A 19,729-nucleotide genomic window follows, 5' to 3' on the forward strand; every position below is an offset into this window, starting at 1 on the left:
GTCCTCTCTCCCCCTCCTGGCAGCCACTGATCTTTTTAGCATTTGCATAGTTTTGTCTTTGCCAGAACGTCCTAGAGTTGGAATCGTATATATGTAGCCTTTTCCGATGGACTCTTTCCTTTAAAAAAAAAAAAAACTTTTATTGAGATACAATTCTCTTACATACAATTTACCCATTTAAAATATGCTTTCTGTATGTTCATGGAGCTCTGCGGCCATCACCACAGTCCATTTTAGGACATTTTCGTCACCTCCAAAGAAACCCCATCCCTATCAGCATCACCTCCACTCCCTCCCCAGCCCCTGGCCCCCACGAGCCCGCTCTCTGTCTGTGGATCGGCCTGTTCTGGACGTTTCCCGTCCATGGGGTCACACGCCGTGTGTCCTTCTGTGTCTGCTTCTCTCCCTGAGCGTCGTGTGTGCTGGTCCGTCCACGTGCGGCTGTGTCGGGGCCTCGCTCCTCTTCAGGCTGCGTCATATTCCAGTGTGTGGAGGACCACCGTGCATGGACCCGTTCATCCCTTGATGGACACAGGGGTTGTTCCCACCCTTAGGCTGCTGTGAACGTGGTGCACAGGTTGGCTTGTCTTTTCCTTCCCATCCCTGTCACCTCTCCGGTGTCGTGCCTGTCCTGTGTTGACGCCGTGTCTCACCCGCCCCGGCCTCCCTCTGGTTCCTGGGCACATCGTACCTTTGCTGGGTGGACAGGTGGCGTGGGCCCTGGTCGTCCTGGGTGGGGTTCCGAGGGGCCCGGAAGCCCCTGCAGCTGTGAGTGTTGCCGTGTTCACATGCGCTTTTCTCGGAGAGAGGGGTCATCAGATCGTGGGTTTGTGATGGATAAAAAATTACGATGGCTGTGAAGGACTCTGGATTCTGGAACCTGCCTTCCCTGGCCCCCAGGGGCTGTTTGCATATTCATAGCCATCAGCCCTTTGAGCCACTGATTTTTGTGAAAATGAGGCAGGAGCGAAAGCTGACCTTTTGTGTATCTGTGGTCCCTCTCTCTTCTCCCTTTTCTTCAGGGCGCTGCTTCTGAACCAGGTCGTTCTGCCCCCAGGGGACACTGGCCTATGCCTGGGGACATCTGTGGTTGTCCTGGGGCTGCTCAACCCCCCACAGTGCCCAGGACGGCCCCCCACAGAGAGGGACCCGGAGCGTCAGGGCGGAGACCCGCCTTAGGGGCCTCTGGGTAGAACAGAATGGGCCTGAGGGTCCTGCTCGGGTGCTGATGGCCCGGGGCGCAGTTTTTAATCAAAGGTGAGCCCTCGGCCTTTTGTTCTCAGGGCTCCGGCTCCTTTGCATGCACCCACCCACCGGGTCAGGCCCAGGGTGCAGATGGAGGAAGCCACGCCAGCCACAGGCTCCCATGTCAGCGAATGACAGTGGGTGGACTCGGGAGAGAGGAGTCGACAGAGGGTGGCGTGATGACCAGAGAGGCTGCTGAGGACACGAGAGTTGAGCTAAAGCCTTACAGAGGGAGCTGATGACCGTGGGGTGCTGTCTCCTTGGGGTCACGCAGGCCCTGGGGACATCAGCCGGGTCACTCTCTGGGGGGCGCCGTCCTGGGCGCTGTGGGGGGCTGAGCAGCATCCCTGGCCCCACCCACCTGATACCAGGAGCTCCCCCAGTGTGACAGCCACAGATGTCCCCAGACGTCACCCAGTGTCCCCCAGGGGCAGGACCGCCCTCAATCGCGGACCAGCGATAAAGGCAACGCGTGTCTATTGTACCAAAGTGATGAAACACACAAAGTATTGAGAAAACCCCCCAGATCCCTGGTGCGTGTCCACAGCATGGCCGGGGTTGAGCTGTGTGCTCACTGTATGACACCAGGCGTCCTCGTTTGAGAGGCTTTGGGGACAGTGTGCACCCCCAGGAATGGATACGCCGTATGGTCCCACCGTCCGTCCTGGACCGTGCCCTCTGCTCACGGTGTGTCCCCGCCACCAGCCTCCCGCGGGCGGGTGATGTCCCTGTCCGTGTGTCTGCAGATGGAGGACGGCCACACTCTCTTCGATTACGACGTCCGCCTCAACGACACCATCCAGCTGCTCGTCCGGCAGAGCCTGGTGCTCCCGGCCAGCGGCGGCAGCAAGGAGAGGGACTCTGAGCTGTCCGACACGGACTCCGGCTGCGGCCTGGGCCAGAGCGAGTCTGACAAGTCATCCAACAGCGGCGAGGTGGCCAGCGAGGCGGACGGGAAGGCGGGCCTGGCGGACGACGACACGTGGGACGAGACGGAGCTGGGCCTGTACAAGGTGAGGCCCTGCGGGAGGCTCGGGACGGGCGTGCTTCCCGGGGGCACCCCCCACGCCCCTCCATCCCTGTGGCCGGGCGTCCCTGGTCCCGCTGTGACAATCTCCTGCGGGTTCCTTGGCTGGAGCACGTGGTCCTGGGTCCATGATTCCTTCCTGATCCTAAGTCAGATCCGTGTCCTGGTTGCTGCTCTCTGCTGTGGCCTCTGCTGGGTCTGTAAAATTTCCAAATTGGCTGCCACCTTTAAGATCATGAAATTTCACAGAAAGATCTAGGTTCCCAGCTTCTCTTGAGAAATGAGAGCCCCCAGGGGACACTCGGCAATATCTGGGGACATTTGTGGTCATCACGACTAGGGATGCTCCTGGCATCGAGTGGGGAGGGGGACCAGGGATGCTGCTCAACCCCCCACAGTGCCCACGACGGCCCCCCAGAGAGTGACCCGACCCCAGTGGCTGCAGTGCCCCGGCCAAGAAGGCCCGGTGCAGGCACGTGGCTTTGCATCGCAGCCCTGAAGCCCCCGGTGCCCAGAAACCAAAACGGGCTCCTGTCGGCTCTGCTGGCCACGTGTTCCTGCCCCGGGGCGGGTGAGAGAGCTCCTTTTCCCCTCAGGTCAACGAGTACGTCGACGCTCGGGACACCAACATGGGAGCCTGGTTCGAGGCGCAGGTCGTCAGGGTGACGAGGAAGGTGCCATCCCAGGACGAGCCCTGCAGCTCCAGCTCGACGCTGGAAGAAGATGTCATTTATCACGTGAAATATGACGAGTGAGTCCTGGCGGGCGGGAGGGCACGCGGGCCTGGGGCGTCAGCTCCACGTATCGGGGACCTGGAGTTCAGGACTGCTGTGGGGACGATGAGCAGGATTCGGGGGCCCCCACCCTCAGGCTCCCGACCACACACGAAGCCACCCCGGAGGCCCAGTTCTCGTATTGTATTTTTCTCCTATTACGTATCACCATATGGAACCATGTTATGTGTCTGTATCTCCCCTCTACTGGAACTCACAAGCATCTATTGAGCGCTTACTGCATGCCAGGCCTGTGCTGGACACAGGAAGGGCCTGTCTGTGAAAGCGGGGTGTCTCAGCATCCCCCAGGCGGGGGGCTCCAACATGAGCCATTTATTCTCTCCGGTTCGGGAGGCTGGAATCCAAGATCGAGGTGCCGGCAGGGTTGATGCCCGGTGAGGGCTCTCTGCCTGGCTTCTAGACGCCCGTCTTCTCACCGAGGCCTCGAATGCCTTTCCGCTGTGTGTGCACGGGAAGAGAGAGCGCTGTCGTGTGGCTTCCTCTTCTCGTGAGGACACCAGTCCCCTCAGATCAGGGCCGTAGCGTTATGACCTCATTGACCTTAACTGCCTTCCTAGAGGCCCTGTCTCCAAGTACAGTCACAACAGGGCTCAGGGCTCCAGCATATGAATTTGGAGGGGATACTATTCGGTCCATACCGCCTGCGCCAGCTTCTGGCCCGCCCTGCAGCTTAGCTTTGTACAACTTCCTGGAGTCACTGGATGAGTGCATCGCAGGAGCTGTAAGATTCCCATCGAAATCCGGCCCCCGGCCTGTGTTTGTCAATAAAGCTTTATCAAAACACGTCCACATGCTTTCGTTGACACATCGGCTGTGACTGCTTTCCTGGTGACAGCAGCAGAGCGGGGCGTTTGCGACAGAGCCCTTCCAGCTCACAAAGCCGAAAATACTTAACCATCAGGCTTTTTATGGGAAAAATTTGGCAGCCCTTGTTTTTGGGGTTTATTGGTGAAAATAATGAGCCCCAGGCGAGACTGCTGGTCATGATAGATTTGGGGTTGTCCCCCTCACAGTCGAGGTTTAGCTTCATTGCTGGTGGAATATGTTTCTTTTAGGCCAATTATTTGATGCCTTTTTTGAGGCTGTTGGGATATTGTGCATATTCAGAATAATGACTTCCTGCTGCAGCCTAATATCCACTTTATTGTATTTACATAAATGGAATAACATACATCAGTCTACAAAAATCATCTTCAATACATGCCTGTGGGAAAAGGTTTTTCCCCCCCAAATTTCCTCCTGGATTGGTGTCCTAGGGGAACCATGACAGGGAACCACAGGCTGGCTGCTTATCGTCGCAGTCTGTTAGAGTCCACGATCGACTGCGGCCGGGGCCGTGGTCCTTCTCCGGGGCGTCCTCTGCCTCCTCCAGCTTCTGGTGGTGGCTGGCAGTCCTTGGCTTATGGCCTTTTCCCTCCAGTGTCTGTGTCCGTCTTCAAGTGTCCTTCTCCTCTGTGTGTGTGTGTGTGTGTGTGTCTGTGTGTCTGTCTGTCTCATTCCGTCTTCTTACGAGAGCCCCTGTCACTGGATCTGGGCCCACCCTACTCCAATGTCACCTCATCTTAACTTGGTCACCCCTGCGAAGACCCTACTTCCAAATAAGATGCCCTTCACAGGTATGGGGGCTTAGGACTCCAGGATATCTTTTTGGGGGGCATACCTCGACCCATGGCTCCTCTGTATTGGAATGTGTCTTCCATGCCTGTGTATTTCTTTTCTTTTTTGAGGAAGATTAGCCCTGAGCTAATATCTGCTGCCAATCTTCCTCCTTTTTTTTTTTTTTTTTTTTTTTTTTTTTTTGCTGAGGAAGACTGGCCCTGAGCGAGCATCCATGCCCATCTTCCTCTACTTTATATGTGGGACGCCTACCACAGCATGGCGTGCCAAGCGGTGCTGTGTCCGCACCTGGGATCCGAACTGGGGAACCCCAGGCCGCTGAAGTGGAATGTGCTCACCCAAGCACTGCGCCACCGGGCCAGCCCCAATGCCTGTGTATTTTTGAAGCCAGCAAATAAGATGATCGGGGAGGGGGCTTTCCGTGCTGCTGTGATGAGAATAAGTGTCGTGTGCGTCCTTTCCCTCCTCGGCTTCTGTCTCCTGTGGAGGGAGTGACGCCGGATGTTGCCCCGGGATCTGAGCGTGTGCTTTTCCTCCCAGCTACCCGGAGAACGGAGTGGTCCAGATGAGCTCCCGGGACGTCCGGGCTCGAGCCCGAACCGTCCTCAAGTGGCAGGAGCTGGAGGTGGGCCAGGTGGTCATGCTCAACTACAATCCCGACAACCCCAAGGAGCGTGGCTTCTGGTACGACGCCGAGATCGTGCGGAAGCGCGAGACCCGGACGGTGCGAGAGCTGTATGCCAACGTCAGGCTCGGGTGAGTGACGCGGCCGGCCTCCGGCCTCCGCCTGGCCTCCCTGCTTCCCCTCGGGACTCCAGCCCTCCTTCCTGGTCGCCGCTGGTGATCTTTCTGACTGACCACCTCATGGCCCTGCGCAGGGGGCCGTCTCTGAGCCCCCAACGGGCCGAGATTTCAAGCTTCCTTTTTGTCCTTTTATTTGTTTTTCTAGTTTGGCAAATAGGTAATACACTCAAATGTGTCAAAATCCAGAAAGTAGCAAAGGCCACATGGTGGATATTCTCCCGCCTCTCTGTCCCCTGGTCACCCCTTCTCCTCTCTGGAGACATCACTGTTTCTGTCACCTTCCAGGGACCGTCTGTGCATCCACAAGCGTAAACATGTACATACATAAACCCGCACACAGAGGGGTCCGCTGTTCATCGGGGCTCAGCACACTGCAGTTCACAGGTCACCGTTGGCCCTCCGCCCGTTTTGGCAGATAAAGTTTTATTGGCACACGGCCTCGCCCATCCGGGTGTCGATTATCCGAGGCTGCTGTGGTGGTGCAAGGGCGGAGCTGAGTAGTTGGGAAGGGGCCGTGGGGCCTGCAAGGCCGAGAAGATGCATTGTCTGGCCCTTTGTAGAAAATGTTTGCCAAGCCCTGTTCGCCCTTGCTTTTATGTGTGTGTCTGTGCATTTAAATAGAAATAACAGAAAACTTACCAGCTTAACCAGTTTTCAGTGCCCAGCTCAGCGGCATGAAGCACATTCACATGGTTGTGCCACCAGCCCCTCCATCCGTCTCCAGAACTTTCCATCTTCCCAAACTGAAGCTCTGTCCCCATGAAACACTGACTCCCACCCCTCCCCCAGCCCCTGGCCCCCCATCCACTTTCTGTCTCTGTGGATGTGGCTCCTCTGGGGACCTCCTGTGAGTGGACCACACAGTGTGTGTCCGTCTGTGTCTGGCTCATGTCTCTGAGCATCACGTCCTCCAGGTCCCTCCACATGGGAGCGGGTGTCGGGATTTCCTTCCTTTTCACGGCTGCGTAATATTCTCTTGTATGTATCACATATATACATGGACATCTGGGCAGGAGTGTCCTAAGCACAGGCCCAGCAAGCACAAAGGTCCTGGGGTGGAGCCCTTCCTGGTGCATTTGTGGCCTAGCAAGGAGGTTGTTGGACTGGAGTGGAGGGAGAGAGGAATTGAGACTGGACGCCTCCATGTATCTGGGCTTTGAGGGCATGGTCGGGAGTGGTCCAGAACCAATGTTTATTCTGTGTTGCTGGCAACCATCGGAGCATTTGAGCACAGGCGTCTCACGCTTTGACCAATCAGGAAAATTGAAAACAGGAAAATAGAGTTTTCTCCCTTCTCTTTTCTTTGGGTTGATTTTGCTTTTTCTGGTTTCTTGAGGTAACAACTTAGACGACGTGAGATATTTACTCTTTTGTAATGTAAGCGTTGAGTGCTATGAATTTCCCTCTCCTCACTGCCTTACCTGCTTCCCACGTATTTTGCTGTGTTCTATTTTTCTTTTTATTAACAGTTGTAGTTTTTAATTTCCTCTGAGACTTCGCCTTTGGCTCCTGGCTTATTTAGAAATGTTGTGTTTAATTCCCAAATGTGTAGAGATTTTTGCGTTGTCTTTCTGTTATCGATTTCTAGTTTGACTTCCTTAGGGTCAAGGAACATACTCTATAGGATTTCATTCTCTCTCAATTTGTTGAGGTTTGTCTTTTTGGCCCAGAATAGGGTCTGTCTTGGTGACTCTTCCATGGTCGCTTGAAAAAAAAAACTACATTTTGTTGTTGGGTAGAATGTCCTATTTGTATCAGTCAGATCCTGTCAGCTGATTGTGTTGTTCGCGTCTTCTAATTCCTGCTGATCCTTTGTTGGTTGCTGAGGGAACGTCGCAGGGCCCAGCTGGAACTGTGGGTTTGTCTGTTTCTCCCTTCAGCCTCGTAATCGTGAGGCTCTGTTGTTGGTGTGCCCTCACTTGCGATAGTTAAGTTTTCCTGGTTGAATCAATTATCCTTTTATCATTAGGTTATGGCCCTCCTTTTTTTTTTTTTTTTTTTTGAGGAAGATTGGCCCTGAGCGATCATCTGCCAATCCTCCTCTTTTTGCTGAGGAAGGCTGGCCCTGAGCTAACATTCGTGCCCATCTTCCTCTACTTTATATGTGGGGCACCTGCCACAGCATGGCTTGCCAAGCAGTGCCATGTCTGCACCCGGGATCCGAACCGGCGAACCCCAGGCCGCCGAGAAGCGGAACATGCGAACTTAACCGCTGTGCCACCGGGCCGGAGCCCCAATATATAGCTTTTAAATCTCTTTGGTCTTTAGGTTTCCTGTATTTCCTTTTTCCTCCTTTTCCTCGGCACTTTGTTTGTCAAGGAAGCCTGGCCGTGTGGAAGGTGCGCAGTCTGGATTTTGCCAGCTGCGTCCTCGTGGTGTCGTTTCCTCTGTTCCTCTGTCCCTGGGTTTCCTGTGAACTGGCAGGCGGATCTGGACCCGGGCCATCTAGTTCCGTAGACACAGGCCACGTGTGTGTCGGGCGCTTGACGTGTGGCCAGCACACGCTGAGACGTGCCACATGTGCGAACACACGCTGGATTTCGCAGACTGAGTGCCAAAAATGGATGCAAAATAGCTTGTTAATAATTCCTTAATATTAATACATGCTGAAGTAATATTTTGTGTACACTGGGTCACATAAGTCGTACTTAACTGATTCCGTCTATTTTTAGTTTTTGAATGTCGTTGCTGGAAAATGTAGAATTACACACATGGTGTGCATTTGTGGCTTGCATTCACTTTCCACTGGACGTGGGCGATGTAGGTGTTGGATTGATCCCTGAGGGTCATTTTAACTTAGAGGAGCTTTTGTGCCTTTTTTTTTTTTTTTTGGGTGAGGAAGATTGGCCCTGAGCTAACATCTGTTGCAATCTTCCTCTTTTTTTTCCCTCCCCAAAGCCCCAGTATATAGTTGTATATGCTAGTTCTAGTTCATTCTGGTTCTTCTGTGTGGGATAGCACCACAGCGTGGCTTGATGAACAGTGGGTAGGTTGGCACCCAGGATCTGAACTGGTGAACTGTGGGCTGCCGAAGCAGAATGTGTGAACTTAGCCACTCGGCCACAGGCCCGGCCCCGGCTTCTGTGTTTTGCCGTAAGCCGATTGAATTTGCCTTCATGGTTTCTGCACGTGGGGCCTCGTTTCCTCAGTCTTCCTGCCCCCTTAGAACGTATTCTCTCCAACGCAGTGTGTGATGGAACCCTGGTTTCTGTGCTGTTTTCGTCTTGCTTCTGCTTTAGCCGGACTTGACCTGGCAAGGGGAGAGCTAAGTGAATGCACGAGGCCCCGAGATGCCTCTCCACTGGTGTAACTAAAACCCGAGGTGCTCTGGAAAGTGCTGGGTGGCACAGTTGCTCCCTGAGATGCTGGGTGGGCCTGGCGCGCTGGAATGTTCTAACGGCTCTCCCCTCACAGGGACAATTCTCTCAACGACTGTCGGATCATCTTCGTAGACGAAGTTTTCAAGATTGAGCGCCCAGGCGAGGGGAGCCCCGTGGTCGACAACCCCATGAGGAGTGAGTCCGGGCCTGCCCTGCCGTGGCTCCCGCGTCGGGCGTGGGCGGGTCTCCTGTCCCCTCCCTGCGTGGCCGGCCCTGCCCGAGCTGACCCCGGCCTCCCGCGTCCAGGGAAGAGCGGGCCCTCCTGCAAGCACTGCAAGGACGACGAGAGCAAGACCTGCCGGGTGTGCGCCTGCCACCTGTGCGGGGGCAAGCAGGACCCCGACAAGCAGCTGCTGTGCGACGAGTGCGACATGGCCTTCCACATCTACTGCCTGTGCCCACCGCTCAGCAGCATCCCCAAGGAGGACGAGTGGTGAGTGGACGCCTGGCCGCTCCCGCGACGGGCTCGGGGCTGCGGGCGCTTTGCCGTGCGGGTCGGGGGGCCGGACGGTGCTGGAAAACGAGCTGACACGAGGCAGGTGAGGGAGCCGTCCTGTGTCCAGGTGTGGCCTGGGCCTCCAGTAAGCACAGGGAAGGGGGCCCGGCAGGTCGGAGGACAGAGCCAGGCCTCCCGCGTCTCCTGGAGCATCCTCTTGGCCATGACGCTCTTGGCGCTCGTACCATAACTGCCAGCGTGGATAGGAAGGTGGCAATGCGCTCGGCTCTGGTCTAAGGACGCCAACCTGTTAACGGAGCTGTCGCTACAGCTCAGAGGTGGCTGTTGTTCACACACCCCGCCCCCCCGCCTTGCGGAGATGGGGAAACTGAGTCACGGCCGCGAGAATGTGCCCGTCCACGTGTGTTCCCCACACCCCGGCTGGAGGGAGGCCCCGTGACATCCCCAGCGGGAGAGGGGTGAGCGTCTGCCGTCCAGTAGACTGTTCTGTGTCGGTGGATGTGTTGCTCTGTGCCGTCCACTGTGGTCGCCACTCGCCGCGTGTGGCTGCTGGGCCCTTGGAGGCCCACACGTCGAGGAATGGCATTTCTTCCTTAATTTTAATGAATTTAACTTTGAACATCCTTCCCGTCTTGGACAGCGCGGGATGCAGGCGGCGGTGGGAGCGGGGCGGCCGGGGCGGGAGGTGACGTCCCCGTTGTCACAGGTACTGCCCCGAGTGTCGGAATGACGCCAGCGAGGTGGTGCTGGCAGGGGAGAAGCTGAAGGAAAGCAAGAAGAAGGCGAAGATGGCGTCAGCCACGTCGTCCTCGCAGCGGGACTGGGGCAAGGTGAGGTGGCCCCTTGTGCACTCCCTGCGTCATCCCCCCCACCACCATCCTGTGGCGCTCACACTGCTCTGCCCTCTGTCTCCCGAACACACAGGGCATGGCGTGCGTGGGCCGCACCAAGGAGTGCACCATCGTCCCCTCCAACCACTACGGACCCATCCCGGGCATCCCCGTGGGCACCATGTGGAGGTTCCGAGTCCAGGTATGTGCAAGCGTCCTGGGGCTCTGGGGCCCGGCTGGCGGGCACCAGCCTTCCAGAAGCCCCTCCGCCCCGGAGGAGGGCCACCCCTTAAGCAGGCGGCAGGGCAGGCTTCCGAGGTGGGGCCTGGGCCCGGCTGTCTGGGGAGGGGGGCTCGTCACGGGCGTGTCCGCGTGGGGGAGGCAGACGGAGGAGGTGGAGGCGGGGCCTCCTGCAGCAGCCCATCCAGAAGGGACATTTGTCTCTCGGTGGCTTTCGCAGGTCAGCGAGTCGGGGGTCCACCGGCCTCACGTGGCGGGCATCCACGGCCGGAGCAACGACGGGGCGTACTCCCTGGTCCTGGCGGGGGGCTATGAGGACGATGTGGTGAGTGGGGGGGGTTTGTTTTATTTATTTTTTAATTGAGATCAATACAGAAAACATAAAATGCACCATGTTAAACATTTTAAGGGCACAGCTCAGCGGCATGAAGCACATTCACATGGTTGTGCCACCGTCCCCTCCATCCGTCTCCAGAACTTTCCATCTCCCCAAACTGAAGCTCTGTCCCCAGGAAACACTGACTCCCACCCCTCCCCCAGCCCCTGGCCCCCCATTCACTTTCTGTCTCTGTGGATGTGGCTCCTCTGGGGACCTCCTGTGAGTGGACCACACAGTGTGTGTCCCTCTGTGTCTGGCTCACGTCCCTGAGCATCACGTCCTCCAGGTCCCTCCACGTGGGAGCAGGTGTCAGGATCTCCTTCCTTTTCATGGCTGCGTAATATTCCAGGGTGTGGATGGACACACTGTGTGGATCCATTATCCGTTGATGGACACCTGGGTTGCCTCCACATTTTAGCTCTTCTGAATCACGCTGCCGTGACCGTGGGTGGGCAAACACCTCTTTAAGACCCTGTTTTCGGTTCTTTGCGGTGGATACCAGAAGCGGGAGTGCTGGGTCACAGGGTAATTCTGTTTTTAAAGATTTTATTTTTTCCTTTTTCTCCCCAAAGCCCCCCAGTACATAGTTGTATATTCTTCATTGTGGGTCCTTCTAGTTGTGGCATGTGGGACGCTGCCTCAGCGTGGTTTGATGAGCAGTGCCATGTCCGCGCCCAGGATTTGAACCAACGAAACACTGGGCCGCCTGCAGCGGAGTGCGCGAACTTAACCGCTCGGCCACGGGGCCGGCCCCTAATTCTGTTTTTAGTTTTGAGGAGCCGCCCTAGTGTTCGCCACGGCCGCCCCGCTCTGCATTCCCAGTGGCCGTGCGCAGGCCCCGCGTCTCCACACCCTTGCCGTCACTTGTCACTGTCTGTCTCTCTGATGGCCGACGTCCTGACGGGCGTGGGGGGCTTGTCTTCAGTGGGTCCCTCTGCGTGGAGGGTTCAGCCTGCCCCCGTCATCTGTTTCAGGACAACGGGAACTCTTTCACGTACACGGGAAGCGGTGGGCGAGATCTTTCCGGCAACAAGCGGACTGCGGAACAGTCTTGCGATCAGAAACTCACCAACACCAACAGGTTCGCAGAAACGGGTTTTCTTGTTTCTTTGCCAGCACGTGTCTGCCTCATCCTCTGATCGTTCCACAGGGGATGGGGTTGGTTCTGTTTTGGTGTGTCACGTCCTGGAAGTTAGGTCCCCATTGAGCCTGTGGTGGACATAGGGATGATGAACATCCATTTCTTCCCTTTTCTGCCTCTGAAGACTTGTGACTTATTCAGTAAATTGAACTTTTTTTTTTGTGAAGAAGATGATTAGCCCTGAGCTAACCTCTGCTGCCAATCCACCTCTTTTTTTTTTTTTTTTTTTTTTTGCTGAGGAAGACTAGCCCTGAGCTAACATCCGTGCCCATCTTCCTCTACTTTATATGTGGGACGCCTGCCACAGCATGGCTTGATGAGCGGTGCCATGTCCACACCTGGGATCCGAACTGGCGAAACCCGGGCCAAGGAAGCAGAACGTGCGAACTTAACCTCTACACCACCGGGCTGACCCCTAAATTAAACTTTTTAATTAAAGTATTAAAGGAAACTTTTTCCCTAAAAGGCCAGATAATAAACATTTTTGGCTTTGCGGGCCACATGGTCTCTGTAGCAGCCTCGCAGCTCTGTCATCAGAGCACACGTGAGTGACTGAGCATGGCTGTGTACCAATAAAACTTTATCAGCAGAACTATGCATCAGGCCGGAGTTTGCTGACATGTGATTGCAGGGGAAGGAGGACATTTTAAGCATAAAAAGCATCTTAAAGCTCAAAGGAAAAGACTGATTTGGTGACTTCAGTATTATAAATTACATCAATAAAACCCCGAAGTAAAATGAGAAAGCAGATGGCTATTTGGGGGTAAAGTCTGCCACAAAAATGACACGTGATGGTTATGTCCTTATATGTAAAGAGCTGTTGCAAATCAATAAGAAAAACTAATAGAAGCAAAGAACATGCAGATCTTTCACAAAAGAAATGCAAATGTCCAAGCACCTTGGAAAATTGTTCAGTTTTAGTAATCAAAGAAATACAAATGCAAACACTAGTGAGATGCTATTTCTTTCTCCTGTAAAATTGGCCAAAATTCTAAAATGTTGTGGAATGCCCAGGTGTGGACTAGTGTTCCGGGGTTGGCAGAAATACAAAGTGGTACCATCTTTCCAGAAAGCTCTTTGCCTGTACGTGAGAATAGCCTTGAAAATGTCGTTAATGGGGCTGGCCCGGTGGCGTAGTGGTTAAGTTTGTGCACTCCACTTCAGTGGCCCGGGGTTTGTGGGTTTGGATCCCAGGCATGGACCTACACACCACTCATCAAGCCATGCCGTGGTGGCGTCCCACAGACAAAGTAGAGGAAGATGGGCACAGGTGTTGGCTCAGCGACGATCTTCCTCACCAAAAAAAAAGAAAATGTCCTTACTCTTGACCCCACAATTCCGCTTTGAAAGTGTTCATGAGACACAAGGAGGTGAAAATGTCCTGTGTAGTGAAACTCATCCTGTCATCGTCTAAAACAGCAAAACCTCAGTAACTAAAGATCTGTTTGTGAAAGGGGTAGGTTCATCGTGCATTTATCTGTCTAGTGGAATATTTTAATTTCAGTAGCTGTTAAAAAGCCCATTTTCAGAACAGCTTAGGAGCTAACGTTAAGTGATAAAATTGGGACACAAAACTGAGAAATCTGTGCTTTCAAAGGCGCTGTGTGTCCGTGAGAACACACACGGTCGCGGCTGTCCCCTCCCACGGTGGAGATGGCACCGTTGCAACGAAGTGCGGAGCCTGCCCCTGGCCCACCTTCCCCGGGCCTCATGCCCTCCAGCGGCACGGACCTGTCGCCGGCCCATGTTTGCGTGCCGCCTCGTTTCTTTTCTCAGTGGCATCTTCCCCACATGGTGCGTTAGCGTCTTATGGCTCCAGTAACAAAATGCCACCAACTGGGGCGTTTAAAACAGCAGGGCTGTCTCCTCGCCTAGTTCTGGAGGCCCCATGTGGGCAGGGCCACGCTCCCCCTGAAACCTCCAGGGAGGGTCCGTCCTGCCCCCTCCAGCTTCTGGTGACCCCGGCCACCCTTGGCGTCCCCCCCTCCCCAGCCTCCGCCTCTGTCTGCACGTGCCCGGCTCCCTGTGCGTCCGTGCGTCAGTTTCCCATTTCTGAGAAGAGCCCTGGTCATGGGGTTCGGGGCCCCTGCTCCTCCGCTCTGGCCCCCTCTGCGCTTGACCCCCTCTGCATGCACCGCTTCCCCAGAAGGTCACGGCCACAGGTTTGGGGGGCTGGGACTCGGTCCTTTCTGGAGGCCGCAGTCCAGCTTAGAGCGTGGCCCCGCCTGTCCCCGCAGGGCGCTGGCCCTCAACTGCAGCGCACCCATCAACGACCGCAAAGGGGCCGAGGCCAAGGACTGGAGGGCGGGGAAGCCGGTCCGCGTGGTGCGCAACGTCAAGGGGCGCAAACACAGCAAGTACGCCCCCACCGAGGGCAACCGGTACGACGGCATCTACAAGGTGAGCGGCCGGCCCGCGTGCGCCGCGTCCCCCATCCCCGACACCCCTGACGGGGCCCCCGCTCCCTGCAGGTGGTGAGGTACTGGCCCGAGAAGGGCAAGTCCGGCTTCCTGGTGTGGCGCTACCTGCTGCGGAGGGACGACACCGAGCCGGGCCCCTGGACCAAGGAGGGCAAGGACCGGATCAAGAAGCTGGGGCTGACCATGCAGGTGTGTCCACGCCGGGCCCGCTGGGGCCACCGGGTCCCAGGTCTGCTGGGAACCCAGCCCTGGGTGCTCCTGGCTGATCTGGCGCCTAATGCTTGCACAGCTCGGACCAGCGGGCGTCCTGCTTTGAGCTTCATCATCGCAGTCGGTCACTGGGGACCACGGCAGGTGCCAGCCCCAGGGGCGCCTGGGCGGCGAGCACCTGGCCGGTGGGCAGCCCTCCCGGGTTTCTCTCATCTGAAATGACGTCCAGGTCCCCAGCTGCTCGCGCCCTCCCGGCTGTCCCTCCAGATTCTTACCCGGCGGGTGGCGTTCGAGGTTTGCTCAGCGAGCCAGACCTCCTCCTCGGGGCCGTGCTGGTGGAGGGGCTGGTCCCAAAGCAACTGGGAATTGGGTCATTTCTCTGTTCCGGCTGCTTTTCTCTCCTCGCTCGGCTCCTCACCCCATGCACCTCTCCCAAAAAAAAGCAGAAACAAACCAAGAAATCCAGTGGACGCCGAGGCTAGATGTGTCAATAAGGACAAATAAACGGTCCCTCCCGCCAGCCACTCACGGCTTCATAGCAGCGGAATCTGCCGTCGTCCCGGCGTTCACCCAGCACGGGAATCTGGCTTTTTTGCCCTGTAATTATGGTGCTTTCTGCTCGTCACGGGGACTTGCTTTCCCCCGAGAACTCGTGCTGCGACTATTTAAGGCATCTTAATTGCCCTTGAGAGTCTGACAGTGCCTACCCCCTGGGGTCACAAAGAGCCGTCTTCCACACGGTGTTCGTGCCACAGGGAATTCCAGAAGCTGAGGAACTGGGGACAGAAGCGGCCACGGGAGTGGGGTTTTCAGTTCTGACTTAAGTCTTTGTTGCAACCTCATGTGGCTGAGGAAGCCCGGAGGTTTCTCCGTGCGACCTTGGGGAGTCAGACAAGCTCGGAGGTGCCTCGGGGATGCGGTTCCGGTCCAACACGGCCTGTCGGGACCTGGAGCCCAAGAGGCCTCCGAGTAGGTTGCCGAGCTAAGGCCCTGGGGCCAGTTATCTGTAAATGAAGTTCTCCTGGAGCACAGCCAGGCTCCTCGGTGCACAGGGCGGCTGTGGCTGCTTTAGGGCCGTGGCAGTGCTGTGTCCTCACGAAGCTGGGCATATTTACAACCTCTAATCGAAATCATCAAGGTAGTCAGACCATCTGATTTGTGGGATCGGATCCTCAGCGTTTCACCTGAGGCTCTGGAGTTAAGTGGAGGCCTCAGGTGGGGCCTGGGTGGGTGCGATGATGCTATGACTGTAGGAGGGAGGTGGCGGGGAGTTAGGGTTCCCCCCAGGGCCACCCCCGCTCCAGCCCGGGCTCCGCCCTCTCGCACTCAGTACCCGGAGGGCTACCTGGAGGCGCTGGCCCGGAAGGAGAAGGAGAACAGCAAGAGGGAGGCCGAGGAGGAGGAGCCGCAGGAGGAGGAGGAGGGCGGCCTCACGTCCCCCAGGAGGGGCAAGCGGAAGAGCAAGTCGGCAGGTGGGTGTCCCCACGGGCGGCCGCTGCAGGCGCGCGGGGCCGGCTCTCACCTGTCCGCTCCGTCCCAGGAGGTGGCAAGAACGGCGCCGGGTCCCCGCGAGGGACGCCCAAGAAAACCAAGGTGGAGCCCTACAGCCTCACGGCCCAGCAGCACGGCCTCATCAAGGAGGACAGGAGCAACGCGAAGCTGTGGGCCGAGACCCTGAAGGCGCTCAAGGACGGCCCGGTGAGCCCCCGCTGCCTGCGGGCCCCCGTTGTTTTTTTTTTTATTGTGATAGAATAGAGAAAACAGAAAACTCACCATCGTAACCATTTTAAGGGCACAGCTCAGCGGCATGAAGCACATTCACATGGTTGTGCAGCCATCCCCTCCATCCGTCTCCAGAACTTTCCATCTCCCCAAACTGAAGCTCTGTCCTCATGAAACACTGACTCCCACCCTCCCCCAGCCCCTGGCCCCCCATCCACTTTCTGTCTCTGTGGCTGTGGCTCCTCTGGGGACCTCCTGTGAGTGGACCACACGGTGTGTGTCCCTCTGTGTCTGGCTCACGTCCCTGAGCATCACGTCCTCCAGGTCCGTCCACGTGGGAGCAGGTGTCAGGATTTTCTTCCTTTTCACGGCTGCGTAATATTCCAGGCTGTGATGGACACACTGTGTGGGTCTATCATCCGTTGATGGACACCCGGGTTGCCTCCACCTCTTGGCTGTTGTTTCTCACGCTACTGTGAACACGGCCGCACACATATCCCTTCGAGCCCCTGCTTTCAGTTCTCGTGGGTCTGTCCCCAGAGGTGGGATTGCCGGGTCTGTGGTCATTCTGTGTTTGGCTTTTTGGGGAACCGCCAAACTAGGGCTGTCTTTTTCTGATCCTCCTGCCCCGAGCGGGGTAACATTGATGAGTCACTGCCACTGAGTGGCTTAGCATCCTCTGGCCACTGTCCCTGCCTGGTGGGGGCAGCCTTTCCTTGGCTCTTTCTGAGTCAAACCCAAATCCTACGAGCCGTTGGTGATCTGTCGGTTCCTTCCGACGCCCTTGCCCTCTGGACTCCTCCTCCTGGTCCTCCCCTCGCGGGTCTCTGCCTGGGGCACTTTCCCCATCGCCCTTCTGGCTCAGTCTCTCTCCTGTGTGAGTTTCCTGTAACCAATGAGTCTTTAGGGACCAAACCCAGGTGAGGGCAGGGCGGGTCCCGGAGGCCCCAGGGGAGGAGCGTGTCCCTCCTCCTCCAGCTTCCAGAGGTGCCGCATCCTGGGCTCGGGGCCCCTTCCTCCCTCTACACGGCCAGCAGCGCAGCATCTCCATCTCAGCCTCTGACCCTTCTGCCTCCCTCTGATCAGGACCCTGGGGTGACCCTGGGCCCCGGGAATCCAGGGTCGTCCCCATCCCAGGGGCCTCGACTTAGCCCATCTGCAGAGTCCCCTCTGCCTCGTGAGGTGACATGTCCACAGGTCCTGGGATCTGGACGGGGCCGTCTCGGGGGCCATGGTTCAGCCACCCCATGTGCCTCGGGTCCCCTTTTCCCTGGAGCGTTCATTCTCTGACAGCCTGTGCTCAGGGGCATTTCCGTCCTCGTCTGTCCTGTCTTTGGTCCCCCCACCGGGCTCTGTTTAACCCTCTGCTGGACCCTGGTGCCCAGGTGGCATGAGCAGGATTGAAGGTGTCGCACTCTGGTCCCGAGATGGGCTGCTAAGGCGCGGCCTTGACCCCGATGCTGGCCGGGCCCTGCGCCAGCTCGTCCCCTGCTGTCCCCTGTCCCCCTCACACCCTCGGCCGTGACCCTGGCCGCCTCAGTTCCTCGTCCTCACATGGGAGTCTCGGCGCTCCTGCCCGCTGGGGTGGGGCGGGGGTGCAGTGCGGGGACCCGGGCGGGGATTTCTGAGGAGCCGCCCTTCTGGAGGATTCCTTTGGGGCGGCCGCTCGCCCTGGTGCCCGGAGCCTGCCAGGCTCACACGCTGTCCTCCAGTTTCAGAAATTCCTGAGTAAAGTGGAGGAGACGTTCCAGTGCATCTGCTGCCAGGAGCTGGTCTTCCGCCCCATCACCACTGTGTGCCAACATAACGTATGCAAGGTGAGAGGCTTGGCGGCCGGAGCCGGGGCGGAAGGTTCTGGAAGGATGGTCTGACCTCTTGGGTGGGTCAGCTTGGCTTCCGCACGCTCGCAGGCTCCTGGGCCCCCGGCCCTTTGCAGGGCCTCATTATCTGCTTTCAGGGTGGCCTTTATCACGGGTCCCGTCGCCCCGCTCGCCTGCCCCTCGCCCTTGGTGCTCAGATGCAGTCTTCGCCCCTCCCACTGCCCTGAACTTAAGTGTCACCTTGCCCCGTGACCTCCAGCCACACCGGCCCTCTGCCGTCGCCCATCTTCCTTAGCAGCTGTTCACTGGTCTCGCCTCCCCCTGGGACATGCTCGCCCAGCCTGGGGTCCAGGGTGGCAGAGGACGGGCTGCAGTCCTGGCCTGGTGATAATAATGATTGTTAAGCGGGCCGTGGGCTGCGATGGAGGTGTGAGGTGCTTCGCCCCTAGAGTAGCAGGAAGGAAGGCTTCCTGGAGGAGGTGGCGTCAACCTGCCACCAGAAGGGGACTTGGGGCAGCATCCCAGGTAGGCGGGGTGGCGTGTGCAGAAGCCTGGACAGGCAGGCATGTGGGGGCAGCCGAGGCCTGTGGGGGACGAGGGGCTGGGGAGGGGGGCCAGGTGGCAGGCCTGTGGGCTCCGGCCGGTAGTCAGTCTTGGGAGGGAAACGATGGTTGAAAGAGAGATTGGGAAAGGCTGAGATGGGGCCAGACCCGGGCTCCTCCTTGGCATTGCGGACACTGGGGCCAGGTCATCCTCCAGGGGGCCATCCTGGGCGCTGTGGGGGGCTGAGCAGCATCCCTGGCCCCACCCACTTGATGCCACGAGCTCCCCCAGTGTGACAGCCACAGACGGCCCCGGACATGGCCTGGTGTCCCCTGGGGGCAGCATCGCTCAGTTGGGAAGCGCTGCTCTGGGTGGGTGGTTCCTCTGGTGTCTTCCGGCCACAGGCCATCAGGAGGAACCTGTGGGCAGTACAAGCCCACAGTTTCAGAAGGGACTGTCCCCGCCCCCGGTCACCCTTGGCCTCTGAGCTGCTGCCAGTTCTGCTCTTGGCCTGGCCCCCGTCCTCGCTTCAGGGCTCTCCGTCCACTGCCTGTCACCTGCCTGAGGGGGGAGGGACTGAGTGCCTTTGGCTGTGCGGCCGGGGGGAGATGCCCGTGTCCCCTGAGGCCATGTGAGGCCCGAGCAGAGGCTCGGAGGCTTGTCAGGGGCAGGCGACAGTGCGTCTTTGGGGTGAGTGGCCCGGGCTCTGCCCCTCCCGGCCACGCGGCCTTGGAAAGCCACCCGACCGCTCCGAGCCTCGGCCACGTCCAGCAGAAAGGGGCAGAGCAGCAGCTTCCCAGGTGGCTCCTGGCTCCAGGGACACGGCGGGAGGGTCCCAGGCCGGGCAGGAGGTGCGGGGGCTCACCTGCAGCTGTGGACCGGGTGTCCTGGGGTCACACAGGTCCTTAAAGTGCCAATGCTGTGAAGGAGGAGGCTGCTGGTCTGTGTGTCTGTCCCTGTGACAGGTGTCACGGCTCCACCTGGCTGTCCCAGCGCCTGGCTGTTTTCCCCTTTCTCTTAAAAAATTTTTTATTCAAGTAAAATACAGCATAAAGTTTACCACTCTCACCATTTTTAGCTGCACAGCTCAGGGGCACTAG

At 57.6% G+C, this 19,729-nt stretch overlaps 1 protein-coding gene across 2 annotated transcripts in view; it reads left to right on the top strand.

Annotated features, from left to right (window-relative positions):
• UHRF1 (ubiquitin like with PHD and ring finger domains 1) overlaps positions 1–19,729 on the top strand; it is a 30,309-nt gene that overhangs the window by 8,067 nt on the left and 2,513 nt on the right. For both annotated transcript variants that reach the window (XM_044752017.2, XM_044752018.2), the window contains exons 3-16: positions 1,992–2,258; positions 2,869–3,023; positions 5,224–5,439; positions 8,902–9,002; positions 9,114–9,300; positions 10,031–10,154; positions 10,249–10,356; positions 10,615–10,719; positions 11,748–11,854; positions 14,152–14,314; positions 14,386–14,523; positions 15,875–16,016; positions 16,085–16,242; positions 17,979–18,083. In XM_044752017.2, coding sequence (XP_044607952.1) covers positions 1,992–2,258; positions 2,869–3,023; positions 5,224–5,439; positions 8,902–9,002; positions 9,114–9,300; positions 10,031–10,154; positions 10,249–10,356; positions 10,615–10,719; positions 11,748–11,854; positions 14,152–14,314; positions 14,386–14,523; positions 15,875–16,016; positions 16,085–16,242; positions 17,979–18,083 — 2,076 coding nt within the window. The remainder of the gene's footprint in view (positions 1–1,991; positions 2,259–2,868; positions 3,024–5,223; positions 5,440–8,901; positions 9,003–9,113; positions 9,301–10,030; positions 10,155–10,248; positions 10,357–10,614; positions 10,720–11,747; positions 11,855–14,151; positions 14,315–14,385; positions 14,524–15,874; positions 16,017–16,084; positions 16,243–17,978; positions 18,084–19,729) is intronic.

The sequence above is a fragment of the Equus asinus genome, chromosome 20 (assembly GCF_041296235.1).
Source record: "Equus asinus isolate D_3611 breed Donkey chromosome 20, EquAss-T2T_v2, whole genome shotgun sequence".
Classification (NCBI taxonomy): Eukaryota; Metazoa; Chordata; class Mammalia; order Perissodactyla; family Equidae; genus Equus; species Equus asinus.